This window comes from Annulohypoxylon maeteangense (assembly GCF_022496945.1).
Source record: "Annulohypoxylon maeteangense strain CBS 123835 unplaced genomic scaffold GGS22scaffold_10, whole genome shotgun sequence".
Taxonomy (NCBI): domain Eukaryota; kingdom Fungi; phylum Ascomycota; class Sordariomycetes; order Xylariales; family Hypoxylaceae; genus Annulohypoxylon; species Annulohypoxylon maeteangense.
The window spans coordinates 387809-405273 of NW_025953257.1; the positions used below are offsets into that span (position 1 = coordinate 387809).

Here is a 17465-nt window from a genome sequence, read left to right on the forward strand (position 1 = left end):
TGATAGAAGCAGAAGTGTCAAAATTGAGACACTCGGACCAGGTGTAAAGCCAATCCTGTCCCACCTTTCTAGAAGGTCCACAAGTTCTCCAAGCTTTCCCCAAATTGTCTTAGTAGCTGTCTTGATAGTGTTGATAGTGGCGTTGTTACCAGGTCAACAGTGCCAAGTAGGCAATTCAAGCTTAAGTAATGCATATTAGTGGATAACTTGGATAACAGTAAACTTGCACAATTCAAGGTTGATATCAATCACATTCAATCTTATCCGTGACAACGTCGCTTTCGTCACTTTCGTCGTTTTCGTCGTTACATGGAAGGATAGTATAGCTTCCAAACCTACGTTAAGTATCACTCGGCTTGAATGCTATTAGTCTTTAAGCTTGTCGCGTGCTATTTTATAGCTTGATATTCTATTTTGTTTCTTCGAGTACCCAAATTTCACCCGCGCCTCGAGAATCACCAACATGGAGGAAAACGCGGTAGGTCTTCACACCCTTATTTTTGAACCGATCATATCCCTTTCCTGCATCGCGTCGGTCATTTATGGCTGTAACTGACTCCCTTCGCAGCAACATCGAACAACTGGCCTTCAAAAGCCAACGACGCGAATCCCCCAATTCTCGACGTCTGTCTCCAACGGCAGCGGTCTGCACGAGATGACTAATTCTCAGACCAACATGCGCCAACCAGCTTCGTTGATGCCCGCCTCCAACAGTAGCTTGAAGCGCGGAGTACCGACTCCAGGTGCGAACGATCCATTTGTCGATTATAAACCCGTTTACTCACAACGACCCGATGTAGCCGTACAATCTGATGCAAAGCGAAAACCTCTATCCAAGAGAGCCGGCGAATTTCCAGATAAACCTATTAGCACCTCCCACCTCCCTTCGCAGAATATCAAGGGTGTGTCCCTTAGAGACACGGTAAGTAGAAGTCGCGTTTGGATGTTCCGATTTTTCGATTTTTCGGTGTCTCGATGTCTCGATACCCCTCTATGCCTCGACTCGAATCTCCGTCGCGGTGCAGTCCGCACCATTGTAAAACGAACACTTTCGTGCCTTTGTATACGCGCCTCCAAGGCATGAGAACCTTCCCGAAACTGCTAATCGGCGACCATAAAGGATATGGAATCCCCGTCGAGCTAAGCCTGTTGTGCTTTTGTTTTTTCTTTCGTTTTTCCTCTATGCTTCATGTACTAGGCTCGAATATCGAAAATGGCCTCGTTGCGTTATCGTCTCACTATTTTTTGGATTAGCTCGTTTGTTAACATGCATGATGAACAGGCACGACCTGGCGCCCCAGGATCCCGACACACTTCCACCAGTAGCTACTCCTCCAATAATAGCAACTACACCATGAGCGTAGGCTCCGGTGTTCGCCCTCCCTCCCGATCGCAAATCGCACACAGCCGAGCACGGTCGACTACTAGACTTGGACGACCCGCGACGTCTATGGGTACGCGCGAGGGCACACGCCAGGAAACACGCGAGGAAGTACAGCAACAGGGCAACAATGGTATAGTGCCCCCATCCACACCTAGGCCCCTATCCTATAAATCCAGCCACAGCAGCCTCCAACAAAACAAGAAGCCCCGAAAATACCAGTCTCTCCAAGACATTGGAGGAGCAGGGGCAACTTACAAAGAGCCTCTTCCGACATCCAGAGAAGTCTCTATCAGTGACCAATTCAAGTCACTATCGCTCAGCGACAGGAACCAGCACCGACGAGGAGTTCAAGCGACTCCCAACAGCTCAAGCATGCCTCCGCCTCCTATAACTTTCATCCCTCAGCCCGTCTTTAGACAGAAGGGGGATGGCGGTGTAGGTCAACACGAGATGAAGCTTGAGCTTGTCCAGAGGGACTCAGTAGCCCCTAAGAGTCCGGCAAAGGAGCTTTTGCTCGGTTTTGAGAAGAGTTTCAACGACTTTAAGAAAACTCCTATTGCAGCCATGACGCCCTCCCCTACAAAGGCTCCATTTTTATCGAAATATTCTAACACAACAGGATATGTAGTTTCGGAGATCGAAGAGAAAATCCAGTCGATGGATACCGAATTCCAGCGGCTCAGAGAGTTCATGAACTCCACCGAGAAGAACAGCGTGAATGTGAAGGAAGAGCTCGAGATGGCCAAGAAACGAGGTAAGATGCGATGCCAATCTTTCTGAGATAGGGTTTTTCGGATGCTAAAGCATAACAGTGGCGGCCCTGGAGGACCAACGATCCGACTTGCAGGCAGAGAAATCCAAGGCGATGGACAGATTGGCCGACGCCGACCGTCAGATTCGTATTCTAACTTTGGATATCGAAGATCAGCAACGACGGCATGAGAAGTATTGTGAAGATCTAGTCTTGGATCATGAACGAATGATGAGAGCCAAGGTCGATGATTATGAGCGTGAAATGGACAAGGCAGTCAAGATTCAGCGGGAGTTCGAGGACAAGTGCGGCGCTCAAGCCGAAGCCCGGCTAGAAAATCTTTCGCGTGAGAATAAGGAGCTTCGTAGTAACTTCGAGTTCCAGAAGCGAGACCATGAACGCGAACTTCACAGACTTAACATAGATATCGAGAGACAGTCTCTCCGAATGAAGGAGTTTGAGGAGAGTTTGAAGAAATCGGAAGAAGAGCAGAAAGCCCTTCAGGCCACCATCGACGAAAATCTCAAGACGATCGACCGCTTAAGAAAGAGAGCCGAAGATGCCGAAGAGAGTCTCTCCAAAGACAAAGGCCATCTGGGCGGACAGATCAGCCTGCTAAGCCAGAAGTTAGACTTCAGTTCCGAACGCATCCAGAGTCTAGAAGAACATAACAAGGCTGTTCAGTTGGAGTGTGAGAAGAAGATGCAAGAGATGCAACTCTCAGCACAGAAAAGGATCGACGAGGAGACGAGGCTACTTCGAGACAGGCTCATCAAGGAGGAGGAACGACGCCACAAACTCTTCGAGCAAGTACAAGAGTTGAAGGGGAATATCCGTGTCATGTGTCGAATTAAACCTCCCTCGGATCCTGAAGGTGACGCTCTCATCAAGTTTAACCCACGAGCAAGCGAACTCGACGAAGACAAGATCGACGGACTTCTCATACCGACAGAGCGAGAGGACTTCAGGGAACCAGGCAAGATGATCCCCGGCAAACCGAAAGAGTTCAACTTCGAGCGCGTGTTCGACGACCAATGTACCAACAAAGACGTATTCGACGAGATTAGTCAGCTCGTGCAATCTGTCATGGATGGTAAGAAGGTCTGTATCTTCTGCTATGGCCAAACCGGTTCGGGAAAGACGTTCACAATGAGTCGAAAAGGTGATGGCATCATCCCCAGAACGCAGGATATGATATTCGGCGAGGTCGAGCGACTGAAGGCGTTGGGCTGGGAGTACACGGTCGAGGGCAGTTACTTGGAAGTCTACCAAGACAAGCTGTATGATCTCCTTGCATCGCGCAGTGCCAAGCCCGAGCCCCTGAGCGTAGACCCGATAAGCGAGGAACTCAACATTAAGGGCCACAGCTTCACGCTCCTACAGGAGCAAAAAGACCTCGACGAGATGGTCCGAACGGCAGATAACAACCGTCACACCGCGGCAACAGCAATGAACGACCGCTCCTCGCGATCCCACTCCATCCTCGTCCTAAAGATTATCGGAACCAAGAAGAACGAGGAGGGAGAAATCATCAAGACCCGCAAAGGCACTCTCAACCTTATCGATCTGGCTGGATCGGAATCCCCCGACAAGACCCGTAGCGAACAGATCTACCGTGAAGGCGTCGAAATCAACTCCTCACTGAGTTACCTCCGTACCGTCCTCGCGAGCTTGGGTCAGGGTAAGACCGAAGGTATCGACTTCAGGAGCTATACCCTTACTCAGCTCCTGAGACCGAGTCTAGGAAAAGGGTGTAGGACCCTTATGTTTGTTATGGTAAGCCCGCTTAAGGTTAATGAGAACGAGACAGTGCGGAGTCTAGAGTTTGCTCGAGATGTAAGTTCTCCCATCGATTTTCTCCGTCTCTTCTCCCCCTTAGGCCGGTGGTGGGCTTTAAGGTGCCGATCTCCCCTTGAGATGCAATGGCTAACGTTTTTATAGGCCCAGAAAGTTAAGATGGGAGGGGCGAAGGGGAAGAAGTGAACTGTGGTGGCCAGTGTTATTAAACACTTAACCGAGTCTTTAAATCCTCGACACCTTTATAGGGTTTGTCGAGGAGGCGATTATAGAGGTTAAGTAATGCCTGGTTAAGAAATAGGTGTCAGGCGTAAGGGTATGATAAGTTAGGGTATCGAAAGTTGGTAAGGCGTTCTCGTCGCCAATTTTTTAGGAATAGGGCACGCGGCGTTGAGATAGGCGTTCCTGTCGGATTCATCCGGCGACGACGATGAGGAGGCGGCCCCGCCCCCCTCCGCTCTTGTTTTATATATGGTGTTGCGGCTTGAGAAGGGCTATATTGAATTCATGATGATTATGCCCCCTTTCCCCGGTCGCTAATTCGCGAGGTTGTGAAATGCGCCGCCTGTCCGGCCAGGCGCGCCGAAATATCTGCGACGCCTCCAAGTAGGAGCGCGCCGCGAGATAAGGGCGTGTTGACGCCGTTGTAATTTTTTTAAATGAATATAATTGTTTAAGAATTATTGTTTGTCGCGAGACGAGCGCAGCAATCGTCTTCTTCTTCGTTATCGGATATAATATTTGGGTGTGAATAAAACGGTTCACTTACATATTAATCGTGAACACGAAAAATGTTGTGGAGGGAAAGAAAAGAAAGTGGAAGTGGGACGGTTGAGGAACGAGATATATAGTAGGTGGTGACCACGCTCGTGCAGTACTGATTGTGTGATTTCGTCGGACTCGGTTGACCTTTGTTGTAGGTGACTTATGTACCTATAAACAGATTTTCTAGAGGCTATTCCGAAGGTACAGAGGTACAGAAGGGGTCTACTTGTAAGGAAGGTGCGAATTGTACTGTAGAAGTATATAAGAACCAGTGAACTTCTACAATACAACATCGTATCCCCTCTTCCAATCTTTTTTGTACCTACGTAGGTACTTCCTTCTAGATTTTTCCTAGGTAGCTACAAGTAGGTACCTGGATGCAGGAGTTCTATACCTAGGTACATATGTACCTAGTACCTATGTTTCTCTGCCTTTTCTATGTACTATGTATATGACGTCATTGAATCCAAAAATTTACCTATCGTCAAGCCACCAATGCCAGCGAGGTTTAGTCAGCACATTCATCGAGTACCCAAACCCTACTTTTTATCCAGTAAATTCAAGAAATGGTAGTGGAATAACGGAATCACCTCACTTCGTTCAGCTATGGCATCAATACCAGATGCAACGTCCTACATTTGCCGAAAACTATTTAAAGCTGCCTCTTCCTGTCATAGATACCTAGACAGTATCCTCAAAGTGCCGAACAGGAAAATCGGCTATCATATAGTTTGTGCCACCTTCCATGATCGTCTTGTTTCTTATCGTAAGTCAGGAGGGGGCATTTTGGCTTGTTACAGGGCAATTGCCTCCTGTATAGTGATGTTCACGATACCCACATATAATATCCCGATTTTAGGAGCTGGTAAGCGTCAAAATGTTGTATTCACAACTGACGAGTCCAGAATGGAACTCTTATTGCTTGGATTGCTGTAGAGACTGATTATGATAACCCACGTCGCCTCTTTAGAAAATCTATCTGCGATTATGCACCTCTAAATTCTATGATCGAAGTCTCGATCGCTCGGCAACATCCCCGAACTCCCTTTCCGCAGCAGGTCATGCTCGTAGGTGCGTGAAACCAATAATGCGCAAACCCCTCGGGCGTAGAAAGATCACCCAGACCAAAGATAACACCATTATAACATAATCAATAAAACGCTCAAATTCAAATCTCAGGCATCCGAGATGATGGGTGTCGGTAACGGAGGAAGCGACATAGGAACCGCGTCAGCGGCTTGGGGTGGCGCCGGGACCTGTGGTATCGAGGGTACAGTGACGTTGGGGAATATAAAACTTCCATTTGGCCACGGCCTTGTAACTGCGTTATCGAGCAATTTATTTGTGAGATAATAAACAGCGGTAGGCACCCATTTCACGTAGTCGAAATGCACCGGAAAGACGTAGAGGGTCCCGGTGCACACGGCGTCCCCCGCGTTACAGATAATAAGTGTCCGGTTCGTATCGAAGTCCTTGATTCGGCCCCCGTCCTGCCATGTTTGGGTATCGCCAAAGGTCACCACTCCTATGATTTTATTCTTCACTTCTTGGGTTAGACTTTCAATAGCCCGGTGAGTGAGCGCTGCCCCTTGGCTATGGTTTGATTAGCATTATGGACCCTTCACGGAAGAGCTCTCGGGGAGAAGAATAGATTCGGTTTAAGTACCTGTAGCCTCCAGCAACAATTTTTGAGTCGGGACAAGTCGCTGCCGCGTTCAAAAGAAGTTGCATGTCGTAAATTCCCCAGGGTGGCGCTCCGCCAGGGTAGAAGTTCGTTTCAATAAAGCCCCAATAATCTACCCCCTGGGTCGCGACGTTCGCAGGTCCAAAAACCGCCTTCAGCCCATCCGACAGCGCTGGTCCAACTGTATTTCCCTAGAAATTGTGTAAGCGGCACGGTTTAATTCACGCAATTACTCTTGTGCAGAAGTTCGATCACGTACCAGATTGCCAGGCTCTATGGTCGCTTTGGCCCAGATGAATATGATGGGCCTGCAGCCAAATTGTGTTAATTCATGCGCGTAAAAGCCTATTGTGAACGATTGGCGAGGTTGAAGGCTTGATGGAAGCGCCGATACCATTGCAGCGCAAGTGAAAAGGAACAAAGATATTTGAGATATCATCTTGGAGAATCCGAAGCCACCGTCAAGCATTGATGTCGACATTTTGGTGGTGTATCTCGCCGAAGTTCTTTGGACCGGAAAAGCCAGTCCTGGCTATGGGCAGACGTGGCCGCGACGAGATCTTAAGCACGGCTTAATATCGATTTTAACATTCCGATCCGGAGTTTATATCGATATTTGACCTTGATCAGGGATGTAAGAACGAACCCAGGGAGCCCTACGATCGAAAATTATGGGGCGGCCCGTCCAAGACAAGATGTCTCGTAGATTCAGCGTTGAGGCGCAGAACCGACTAACGTGTTCCCGCGCGATTTCCCCAAGGGTCCATCGGATCTCAAGCGGCTTAAGGACGATTTCAAAAGCTTAACTCGTAGATAGGGCGTGATAGCAGTGGTTTATGGCGCGAGATCGTGGGTGAGTGATCGTCATGTTGCATCTATGTTCCTGATATCCCCTTAATTGGCTCCTTACTACAGGCACGATTGAAAACAGGTTCATCTGACCTAGTAATAGTCCCAACCAGTTAAAATCGAGTTTTGGGAAGTGCCAGTATACCCCCAGATCAAATGAGCTTGTCTCGGTGGAGTTCGTAGTAAGGTACCAATTAAGAAGATATTAAGACTCGGAGTACAACCGCCCGTATCTCAACATGGTCCCCTTTAACCGCAATCGGGTCGACCAGCTAATTTCTGCTATTATAATTGGACCCCAGATCTATTACCCTCCAGCTTCAGGCATATCAGACTGTTACGTTAGAGCCGGTAGTCCCTCGGTCCAGTGTAACTCGGAAGTCGGGAGTAACCATCAGTTATTTTTAGCGAGATGTTTCGGATATTTATTAAAGATCGTAGATACTTGCATGTATATCTATCGTTAGCCACTCACTACCTACTTATTCTATTAAATATAAGTCGATGCTGTCCGCGACAAGATAACAGTCTATCAATATCCATAAAGGCTTGGTTTTGGTTGTTGGGAGGTCAGTAAGGAAGGTGAGCGGGGAGCGGCAAGCGGCGAGCTCGTAGTAAGGGTACCTAGGTATTAATCAATACCTAAGATGAGTTGTCGTTGGAGTCGCTAAAGTCTTTAGCATACGATGAAGCTCTTTCATGGATGAATATCCTATATAGGAGAAGAATCGGATTACTAAACCTTGTAATCATGGCCCCTTGTCCGGAGCTCCGGTGGGTTAGGCTTCGGATCCATGGATACGGCTTCGAATTTGGCTTTTCGTTAACGTGCACTAGTCTCATTAAATGCAAATGACATGACATTCAGTATTCCGGAATGAGAAACATTTAGAAATACTAGCGAGAGAAGGATGACAACAGCGGATTAGTCTGAGAGATAGAGTGCGCGTACTTCCTACGCCGAGTTCTGCTAGACAGACGATAGCAACGAACTGAAAGCATTGGGTCAACATAAGACTGGAATAGCAACGAGCCTAAGGTGTAAGACACGGATAAGTAACACTTGTGTGTCGCCCTGTATTCCTTTGGTAGAGCATCAATTCCAGGCGGCGAGTAATTGAAGAAATTGACGTGACGAAAGTTTATCAGCCATTTCACTATCAGGTGGCTGCTGACTCTTCCTAGTCACGTGTTTCAAGTCAGATCTTCTTCGAGATCACGTGTAAGTGGTGAAACTTTGGCTTCTCACGTGATTTCACATGAGACAGAAATGTTTATCTGAAGAATTTGCTGTCAGACGCATAGATTTCCTTCAATCAATAAGTTGAATATCGCGCATTCATTAATATGCACGATGTATAGCATTTCCAAGTTTCGTGCCATATAGCGCCGTCCAGTCCCCCGGGCGGGGCATCATCCGGCTTTACGGCGCCGGACCAGTGCCGGTGGACTGCCGACATGTGAAAATATGATCACCAGTATGTCTCACACAAATACCGGCAAAACAGGGAAAAGGGCGGGGCAGACGGGAAGTAGGATAGGTGCCTACCCTTAAATAGGTACGCGTCCCCATGATATTACTTGATTTAAGGGATAATATCATAATCCCAGTTGGAAAGATCAACATACTGCTGACCAAATCCGGGTTCTACTTTTTTCTTAATATATTAACATCCCACATAGGTATACATATCTCGTATTTTTAGAGTCATGCACCCCCAAAGAAGTGGGAGGCGGTATCGCAGCCCCCTTGTCGGAGATCAAGTAGATCAATTGCCCATGTATTCCGAAAGTCTTATACACGTCCGCAACCCGCGCTCCCCGTCTCCTCCTTCCACACGACCAGAGAAGTCATGCCGGCATCAAGATACCCAGGTACCTACCTACCTATGCCTGAGCAAAGAGTGTCATCGTCGACCTCATTTCCCACAAAGCCGCCAAAACATAGACACCGGAATACAGGACAAGAAAAAACCAGCACGTCTATAGCATCAGCCAGAATTTGGAAAACATATGCTAGGATCTTATCTGGCCGTTTAACAGGCTTGCTTACTGATAACGAGGTCAAGTTAAAGGGGACATGTGGTAGAGCCTTTACCATCCATGTAGCCTCCTATCACGCTTCAGTAGTCATGTCCAAAATTTGAGACAGCATATATCCCATATTTTTGGTACATTATAAATACCAAGTTCAGATTTAGACCTTACAAACCCTTCACGGCTAGAGGGAACTCGTAAAATCAAAGCGATATAAAGTCACGTGAATAGTAAAATAGGGGGAGAATCCATGTCCCGTCTCGGGTCGCCCTTGAATTCTATGCCTGGTATTCCACAAGTAACTGTATCCACACAGCCAGTGAGGCTACCCAGTCCTATCTACAAGGTATCTAACCTAGAATTCGAGTAGACAAAAGGGAAGGCACCGAAAGGCCTAATATGAGTAGAACCTGACCTTTACATGTTCCCTTTTCCAGTATCTAACCCAAGCCGTTTTATAGTCCTAACCCTAATCCTGGTCCGGGCTCTCATCCAATTCCTCCGTAACCCGAGGCTGAGATCCTGATACCGATCCAGGATCATCCATGTCGCCAAACTTCTCCCTTAAGAACTGCTGCACCTCAGGGTTTCCGCCTAGCCCGACTTTTAGACCCTCGGCACTACCCTCGATCTTCAAACCCTGGAGTCCCGTCGCTCTCGACAGCGCGACGTATACCTGTCCTTCCTCGAATGCGCGCGACAGATTCACGATGACGCGATCGAGCGTAAGACTCTGGCTCTTGTGAATCGTCATAGCCCACGCGGGCGCGAGCGGGATCTGCGTGCGGATCAACAAGCTATATGGCCTCTCGTCGCCGAGCTCCGTGATAGAGCAGTCCGCGTAAATAGTGCGGAGCTGGCCGTTGTGGAATTTGACGATCGGCCACGTCCTGTACTTTGCACCGGGGTCCAAAATGAACTTTTTGATCATGGTCTCCTTCAAGGGCGCGCGGTCGCCGTAAAGCGCGTTCGCTGGTTCTCCCTTTAAGGTTTTGGCCTGCGGCAGCTTTTTCGGGTCGAACTTCTCGAAGCCGCAAATGATCCCCTGACTACCATTACAGAGGCCCAATTCCAGGTCTAGGTTCACGAGTAGGACGACGAGCATGCCCTTTTTTAACTGCACGCACTCGTCAAATCGGTGGTCTTCGAGGGCGCGCAAAGGTCCTTTGGTTTGGGTATCCGCGGGCTTTCGCATTTCTTTCCAGCCAAGGTGAGGGTGTAGGGTCCGTTGCCAGATGAATTCGTCTAAGCACCAGTAGGTGTGGTTCATGGTTTTTAATCTCTCGAACTCGCGTCTGTTGACGTTACCTACCTCTTCGCGGGTGGCGAAGAGTCTGGTGGCATGGTGCACCATGCACTTGTGATCCATTAGGAGATCAGTATCATCCGCACTGAGAAGTCGTCCAATTCTACATTTCTGGAGTATGCGGATGAATGTCTCGTCGTTCTGGCGATGAATGGTGTTTAGGTGGACGTGAACGAAGTTGCATTCCTGCCACGCCTTGCTCCGGAAAGCCCATTTATCTTCATCGCGATACTCGCCGTGTCGTTTGCAAACGTAGAGCTTTCCATCAGGAGTCATCCGCTCGGCGAGCTCGAAACCACATTGAATGCAGTGTTGGAAAGGCCTCACAGGGGGTAATTGACAAAAGTCTCCAGTGACAATCACCTGAACTCCTCCAAATGCGGTCGGCTTACCGGGAGGCGGCTTACGTCGCGCTTCTTTCATTACCTCGTTCAATCTCTCGAAATGTAAGTTCTCTACCATGCTAATCTCGTCGATAACAAGAACGTCGGTGTCTTTAAACCGTCTATTCACGAATGTTCCGTGTGCTGCCCCTTTTAGTTCGTCCAAGGTACGCTTATGATGATCCGGAGTCCAGCCTGCATATGTCCAAGTAGTAGACCCGTTCACTTGCAAGGCTGCGCGTCCGGTGGGTGCGAGAATACGAACATTCTTCCCCATGCGTCGGAGCCTTTCGGTAAAAGCTTTAAGCACGGTCGATTTACCGCAGCCGGCCGAACCTGTGTAAAATACATTTTGGCCACTCTCTATTAAGTTGACGAGGCGAGCCTGCTCCGGGCAAAGCTGAGGTTCAACATTTTTGGGGGGCGGTGGCGCTTGGTTCTGATTCTGAGTTTGATTCAAATCTGGGTCGAAAGATGAGGATGGTGGCGGCGTCATGGTCTGAGACGAGCTCGTCAAGTCGCTACCGAATTCATAATAACTCCTGTTTAGCCTTGACGGAAGTGTCGAGGATGGGGGCGGTGAAGATGAGAATGGCGTTCCCAACTGAGAAGATTGCTCCGCTATCGGACGCATACTCGAACGTTTCTTGATGGCGGATTTCGTACGAGATTTAGTAGCACGCGTAGACTGAGCAGAATATGTGGCATTGCTAGTTGATCGTTTGTTGGGTGTTTCTGTCGCACTCATCGTGAGGTCTCCCTCAAGAGTATGTTGGTTTGGTACTGGTATTGGGCCATCGGGATTCGAAAAGGCCTTCCTCTTTCTACCTAAGTACGACTTTTGAGGTTTGGTTGCAGTGGTAGGGCCTTCCTCATCATCACTAAGCAAGTTGATGACCTCTACCTCCGAGTCTTGTGCATTTCGTCGCTTCGAGACGGTATCAAGTTCGAATACGTCAGGTACGGCGGTGCCTATGGTGCTTAACTTTGGCACAGAAGATGAGGGGTAGGTCGGAAGCCATTGCTGCTGGTACGGTGCATTTATAGGCGCCTGGTACGGATGGGCGTATGGATTCGTGTCCGACGAATGCGTTTGAGGGTATGGGATTGGTTGGATGGGCGTAGGAACTTGGTAACCTATGTTAGAGCCATCTGAGAAATTGGGTACAGGCGAGGATGACGTCTGAGGGGTAACGGGCTGTGCCTGATACTGAGGGATGGGAGGTAAGTCGTTGCCCACGTCACCAGAGTTTGTAGAGGGAATAGAGGGAATGGAGGTCATGAGTTGTGCAGGTCCACGAGACGCGGAGAGTCCAATCTTCCGCCGACCAGGAAGTACAATGGGCATGATGCGTTCTTGCCCAACTGGTAAACCCACTTAGACATGTTCTAGAAGTTGCATTCGATAGGTTGGTATGCACGTATGTGCCGAGTGTGACAGTTCCTTCCTACCTGCAGGTGAAACTTGGGTGGAGGGAAGCTTGACGCGCTTTCCGCTACGCGTCTAGAATTAATTATGGGTAAGGATATCCATAGTGCTGGGATCCGCTGAAGTAAACCTTACCGCTCAGCGCTGTTAGGTGCAATACACGGCGCTTAGGGCAGCTACCTAGTACCTAGTAGGCCTAGAACACAATGCATCCCTCATATTATATCTGACTATAAAACACCGAGGATATTTTCAATTATATCTAGGTACATGGTAACTTCAAATTCTATTAGAATTTAGGAGTGCGAAGGCCATGTTCTTCCAAGAAATTCCTAAATTTCATTAAATCTCATTGGCTACAATCCCTGTAGACCTCGCTATAAGAGGCATCTCCTAGCATGTCTTACCTCTGGAATCGCACTCTCATAGGGCATTCCTTAGTGGATATCACCAGGGATTCCAGCTATTGCTTCAGGAAATCCGTCCACTGATGAATAATATTCAAACCACCATGATTACCTAGGTATCCTATCATCCATGGATAACAAATACATTCACGCCAATACATTACATTAAGCCATCTCATTTATTTAATTATACTTTATTCTCAAGTATGATTCTACCTAACACGGTGCTACCTGTACACCACCCTCAACGACCCCCTTTCTTTCCCCTACACCGGAGCCGGATTACCCTACTACCGATCCTATAAATCTAAACAACCCATACTCTTATCATCCCTTCGTCGTAATAACTTGCGTTTCATCCTCCACTCGTAAAAGAGCTAGGCAAGATCCAACCTCCTCGCTCGGAGACCGGTCTCTCAAAAACCACCTGCACCCAAAGTAAAAAAAAGTAAAAGAATAATAAAAATATACCGACATGTAGAATGGTACACACGCGGTGTTTCTTGCTCCACAAACACCGGTTAGTTTATCCCTAGACGCCCTCGATGAACGAACTACAACTCCCCTTAAAAGGAGCGTTTCAAAAAACGATTCGAGAAAGAAGAAAAAAGCACTAAACATCCGAAGATCCACTTGATATCCTGGTCCAAGGACTTCTGTATAGGCCGAGTACATAGACGATGATGATATCCGTAGTGAAATTTTTTTGTCTCCTCGCAGATGCAATGCCTCGCTAAATTGGTACGTCGTATATGCTTGCACCAATGCTATATGGTATAGATGCTGGGCATTCGTGCGAATAAATGTCAATGATGTATAAGTTAAGTAAAGAAGTCATGCTGTTTGTTGTCGTTGTTGTTGTCGTTATATTTGTTCTGGTTATGACTGACCGATGGAAGGGGGATCGCGAGCCAGGATGCTTGTAAGACGGACCCTCTCGTGTAGATGAGCGCCATCCCCGGCATTACTACCTTAACCCGCTGAAGTCTACCTCGGCGTTCATGTGACTAAGGCCGAGAGAATTCATCGATACGTTTTCGGAATTCGCTCGTTGGAGTGCGTGGAAGTCGCCGACTGTCCTCGGTATTTGGGATGGCTGATGTTGGTGTTGTTGGTGCATGACGAAGCTATTTTGTCTCTGTGGCGGTTGTCGGTGCAGCATATTATTCATCATACCAAATTGTGGGTTCTGGCCTATGCTCTGTTGTTGTTGCTGACCCATATTTGCGATGCTGGGGGGTTGGTTAAGGGCGTGACCAAGATTCGCGTGCATATCGGTCTGCATCGGGTTACCCACGTTGTGGTTCTGGTTCATGTTGTGTGACGCCAGATTGTGGTGCTGATGCGGATGCGGATGCGTATGCGGGTGTGTGTGCTGATGCTGATGATGGGGTTGCTGTGGGTTTAGTGGACCTTGTTGGCCAAGTCCATGTTGTGATGATTGTCCCATCGGACTCATTATGTCAGGGATGGAATTGAAATCTGTTCCGTGGTATTCCGCATTTCCAGGCGACATCATTGGTGGCGAGCTAACCATGGGAAAAGGAGACTTCATATCATCGCCGTTATTCGAATGACCCGAGTCGGTTCCAATATCTTGAATGTGCTGCATGCTGCCAGGCGTATACGGCTCGGTCTTGAAATCCGTCATCATCGGGGGCTGAGCCATACCGGCATTACCAAATCCATCAAAAATATCAATGTTCTGCATGCAGGCGTTTTCTGGTGCACGCTGAAGTATGGGGTTAGCCAAGCGAGGCAAGACGTCGTGGACCTTGTTCAGAAGAAGCGGTAGGAAATGGTGGTCTCCGTTGCGAAGGACCGATAGAAGCTGAAGGAGTGAGTTGAGTTGTTCACGAGGACCCATGCTGAATGGATCACCAGATGAAGGCATTATAGATAAAACATCGATCAGAGCAGATGAGATATCCAACAACTTAGCAACCATTGGTAATCCAATCAACTCGTTACTGTGAGTCGAGAATTGGGATGTCATAGACATCAAGTCTCGAGACATATCGATCGGGTACTGCATCGGCATCTGTTCCTGGCTACCCTGAGGAACGCATCCATTTTGCATGCTTAGGTGCCAGTTAACCGTCTTAAGCCATTGCTGATTCGCTCGCTGGTCGGAATCCTGGACGTTCATGTATGGCGGAATCATGTCCGAAAATTGCTTCTGCAGAGCACTGAGGTAAGATGGAGATGACTCAGCGCGAGTCTTATTCCATAAGGAAAGGAATACATCGTCGAACGGCCTAAATAAGTTTACCAGTAGAACGAAGCCATTCAATTGGGGAGCTAAAGGATCCGATGGATCATCGGTCATCGTCGGAAGGTTGATAGAAGCCTGAAGCGTCAAAGGTCGTCCACGCTGGAGAGCATATGCCCTTTTAATTTCCAGTTTTAGCATCACCAAACATTTTATATTATTCATCAGGGGGGTTGCAAATTTACCTTTCTGTCACGAATAGAAGCCAATAAAGGCGTCGTCGTCGTGAGGCCTCAATATTGTCATATTGCAAATAATTTTCCTCCTTGTTCATTCCAATGATATGGGCTAAAGTCGTAGCCTCTCGAAGATAGAACCAAGCCTTGTCGTGCATGTCGAGTGCGTAATGAGAGCAGAAAAGGAAGTAGCTGGTGCATAGGGTGTTTAGAGATGGCGATTCTTGGTAATCGCATCCTTTTCGAACTCGGATCGTTTCTTCAATGAGAACCATACCAGAAGCGATGTTGGCTCCGGGTAGATGTTCGAGAAGAGGGTCAGCACCGGGTACGTTCATTCCAGGCTGGAACATCATCCAAGCGCAAAGCGAAGTGATCAAGCAATAGGTGTCGAGGCTCTGCTCGAGATACATCGACTGCTGTTCGAGTCGCTGTCGATGAAGAATCGGCATAATCGGATACATATTAGCGAAAAAGAATTCGATGCATTCTTTCGCCATCTCGCTGGCTAGCAGGCCAGGAGTAGGTTGTAACGTAGGGCTGCATTGGGGACTGGAGAGTCCATTCAACCGGCTCTGGACCTTTGCTGAGAGACTGGTTTGTCGCTGGGTTTCGCGTAATTCGCTGATGACCTTCGCCCTCGAACCTTTAGGCCCCTTCTTCTGTGGTATCGCATTGTACGTGCAGGTCAATTGCGCTGAGGCGCAGTTACGGCACGGGTTGATGCCATCGCACTTGACCTTTCGTCGATGGCATGCATCGCAAGCCCTCTTCACGGCCTGCGACATTCTGACGTCCCTATACTCGAGTATACCGAAAGCGGATAATTCCAATTCCAAGTTTCGACAATTCGATGATTCGACGCAGTTTTATTATGCGCCGGCTCGTTCGTCACACGTCGTCTTCTTGAATATTTCCAAATGCAGCCTCAGTAATCTTTACAAGGCTCGTGTGGAGAGCAAAACCAGGGACACGGCAGTATTTGCGGAGAGAATCTGGAGTGAAGCAATTGGACAAGCGTTGTTTAATCGGCCCGTCGCTGAGAGAAAGGCGGAGGAATCACGTTCATTGGGAAAAACGCGGGGATTCAGCGTCCGGGGTCGTCGAAGAGGTGTGGGCAACCTCCTTTTGTCACCAGCGGAGAGATCAGAGAGAAATGCGATGGCGGAAAAGAGTGCAGCAGTCAAGCAACTTTGGTTACGATAGTCCAAAAAATGAGAGAGTTTAGAAGAGTAAAAGAGAAGAGAGATCGTCGTCGAGGTAATTCACCACAGTACAACAAAAAGAAAAAACTGGAATGGGAGAGGAGGCGAATTAGGCCAAGGGCAAAGAAAAAGATGGGGAGACGAGGGAACGGACGGATGGGATGATGGAATACTAGGAATAGCGCTGGACGCTTGGAGCGAGGCGGGTTAGGCACGTTAAGCTAAGCTAGGACAAAAGAGGATCAGGAAAAGATCTCGAGGAGGGTTCCCCGGCTAGAGTCAAGTAGAGTCGAGAAGGGGGAAGAGGGAAATGAGAGCGGCTTGAGGACCCTAAGAAGGCCTAAAGCAGGGCACAGAGGCAAGACTTCAAGACAGCAACCTTGAAAACACACTGTGAGTGGCCGATGCTACTATGCTGACTCGGGCTAGTATATCCCAAAGAGGTAATCGTCTCCGGCGAATGGTCGTGTGCGCTGGTATATGAAATGAGTAATAGTAATATCAAGTAAAATACCCGAACTCGAGACGGCAGCTAACGCTAGTACTCTTTTGTTATGGGCGACTCCTTGGCAGATCGAAGACGGTGGAGAGCCGGCACTGTGTGGCTTAGGGGAAAGACAATTAATGGATTAAACTGAATTTTTAATCTGCCAGTTCTGTCTCTTCTGTCTCTTCTGTCTCGCAGCCACCGATCGTGCCCAAGTTTGGAGGCAAGTAAAACTGTCCCTAAACTCGGAGAGGAAAGCTGTCCGAATAGACGATACCTGCTGCATATGTATGTATTTGTTTACGTATTCCAAGGTTTGTTTTATGTTAAAGCGTCAAGTATAATAATTTCACGAGGAGCGGGATTTACAACAAGTAATTGGTCAACACTCCGTCAAAAATATTCGAAATAATACTAGGTATTCGAAATATCACAACATTTTTAAATCACAGGCAACACAGGCAACTCAGGCACTTACTTCTGTGGCTTTAAGACCTGGGGAATGGAAGTATCAAGGTCAAGGATGCTGACGA

At 48.1% G+C, this 17465-nt stretch overlaps 3 protein-coding genes across 3 annotated transcripts; 1 reads left to right on the forward strand and 2 right to left on the reverse strand.

Annotated features, from left to right (window-relative positions):
- The first annotated feature begins 242 nt into the window (after nucleotides 1–242).
- Nucleotides 243–4818, forward strand: GGS22DRAFT_164988 (kinesin-domain-containing protein). The gene is made up of 7 exons (XM_047961613.1): nucleotides 243–478; nucleotides 569–743; nucleotides 801–922; nucleotides 1283–1514; nucleotides 2013–2138; nucleotides 2197–3971; nucleotides 4077–4818. Exons 1-7 carry the CDS (start codon nucleotides 464–466, stop codon nucleotides 4116–4118), a joined length of 2487 nt encoding a protein of 828 aa, XP_047817990.1. The 5' UTR covers nucleotides 243–463; the 3' UTR covers nucleotides 4119–4818.
- A 938-nt stretch (nucleotides 4819–5756) lies between these two features.
- GGS22DRAFT_19792 (carbohydrate esterase family 5 protein) lies at nucleotides 5757–7165 on the reverse strand. The gene is made up of 3 exons (XM_047966056.1): nucleotides 6641–7165; nucleotides 6364–6572; nucleotides 5757–6290 (listed from the first exon to the last, which is right to left on the reverse strand). The coding sequence occupies exons 1-3, from the start codon at nucleotides 6860–6862 to the stop codon at nucleotides 5873–5875; spliced, it is 849 nt and encodes a 282-aa protein (XP_047817991.1). The 5' UTR covers nucleotides 6863–7165; the 3' UTR covers nucleotides 5757–5872.
- Nucleotides 7166–13613: 6448 nt separating this feature from the next.
- On the reverse strand, nucleotides 13614–16241 carry GGS22DRAFT_19814 (fungal-specific transcription factor domain-containing protein). Its single transcript, XM_047966096.1, has 2 exons — nucleotides 15250–16241; nucleotides 13614–15182 (listed from the first exon to the last, which is right to left on the reverse strand). Exons 1-2 carry the CDS (start codon nucleotides 16026–16028, stop codon nucleotides 13760–13762), a joined length of 2202 nt encoding a protein of 733 aa, XP_047817992.1. The 5' UTR covers nucleotides 16029–16241; the 3' UTR covers nucleotides 13614–13759.
- Between the last annotated feature and the right edge of the window lie 1224 nt (nucleotides 16242–17465).

Coding starts and splice junctions, on each gene's coding strand:
- GGS22DRAFT_19814 (XM_047966096.1), bottom strand. CDS start 16,028: ATGTCGCAGGCCGTGAAGAGGGCTTGCGATGCATGCCATCGACGAAAG. Junction 15,183..15,249: donor CTTCTATTCGTGACAGAAAG/GTAAATTTGCAA, acceptor GGAAATTAAAAG/GGCATATGCTCTCCAGCGTG.
- GGS22DRAFT_19792 (XM_047966056.1), bottom strand. CDS start 6,862: ATGTCGACATCAATGCTTGACGGTGGCTTCGGATTCTCCAAGATGATA. Junction 6,573..6,640: donor CCATAGAGCCTGGCAATCTG/GTACGTGATCGA, acceptor CACAATTTCTAG/GGAAATACAGTTGGACCAGC. Junction 6,291..6,363: donor ATTGTTGCTGGAGGCTACAG/GTACTTAAACCG, acceptor ATCAAACCATAG/CCAAGGGGCAGCGCTCACTC.
- GGS22DRAFT_164988 (XM_047961613.1), top strand. Junction 744..800: donor GCGCGGAGTACCGACTCCAG/GTGCGAACGATC, acceptor GACCCGATGTAG/CCGTACAATCTGATGCAAAG. Junction 1,515..2,012: donor ACAGCAACAGGGCAACAATG/GTATAGTGCCCC, acceptor CAGGATATGTAG/TTTCGGAGATCGAAGAGAAA.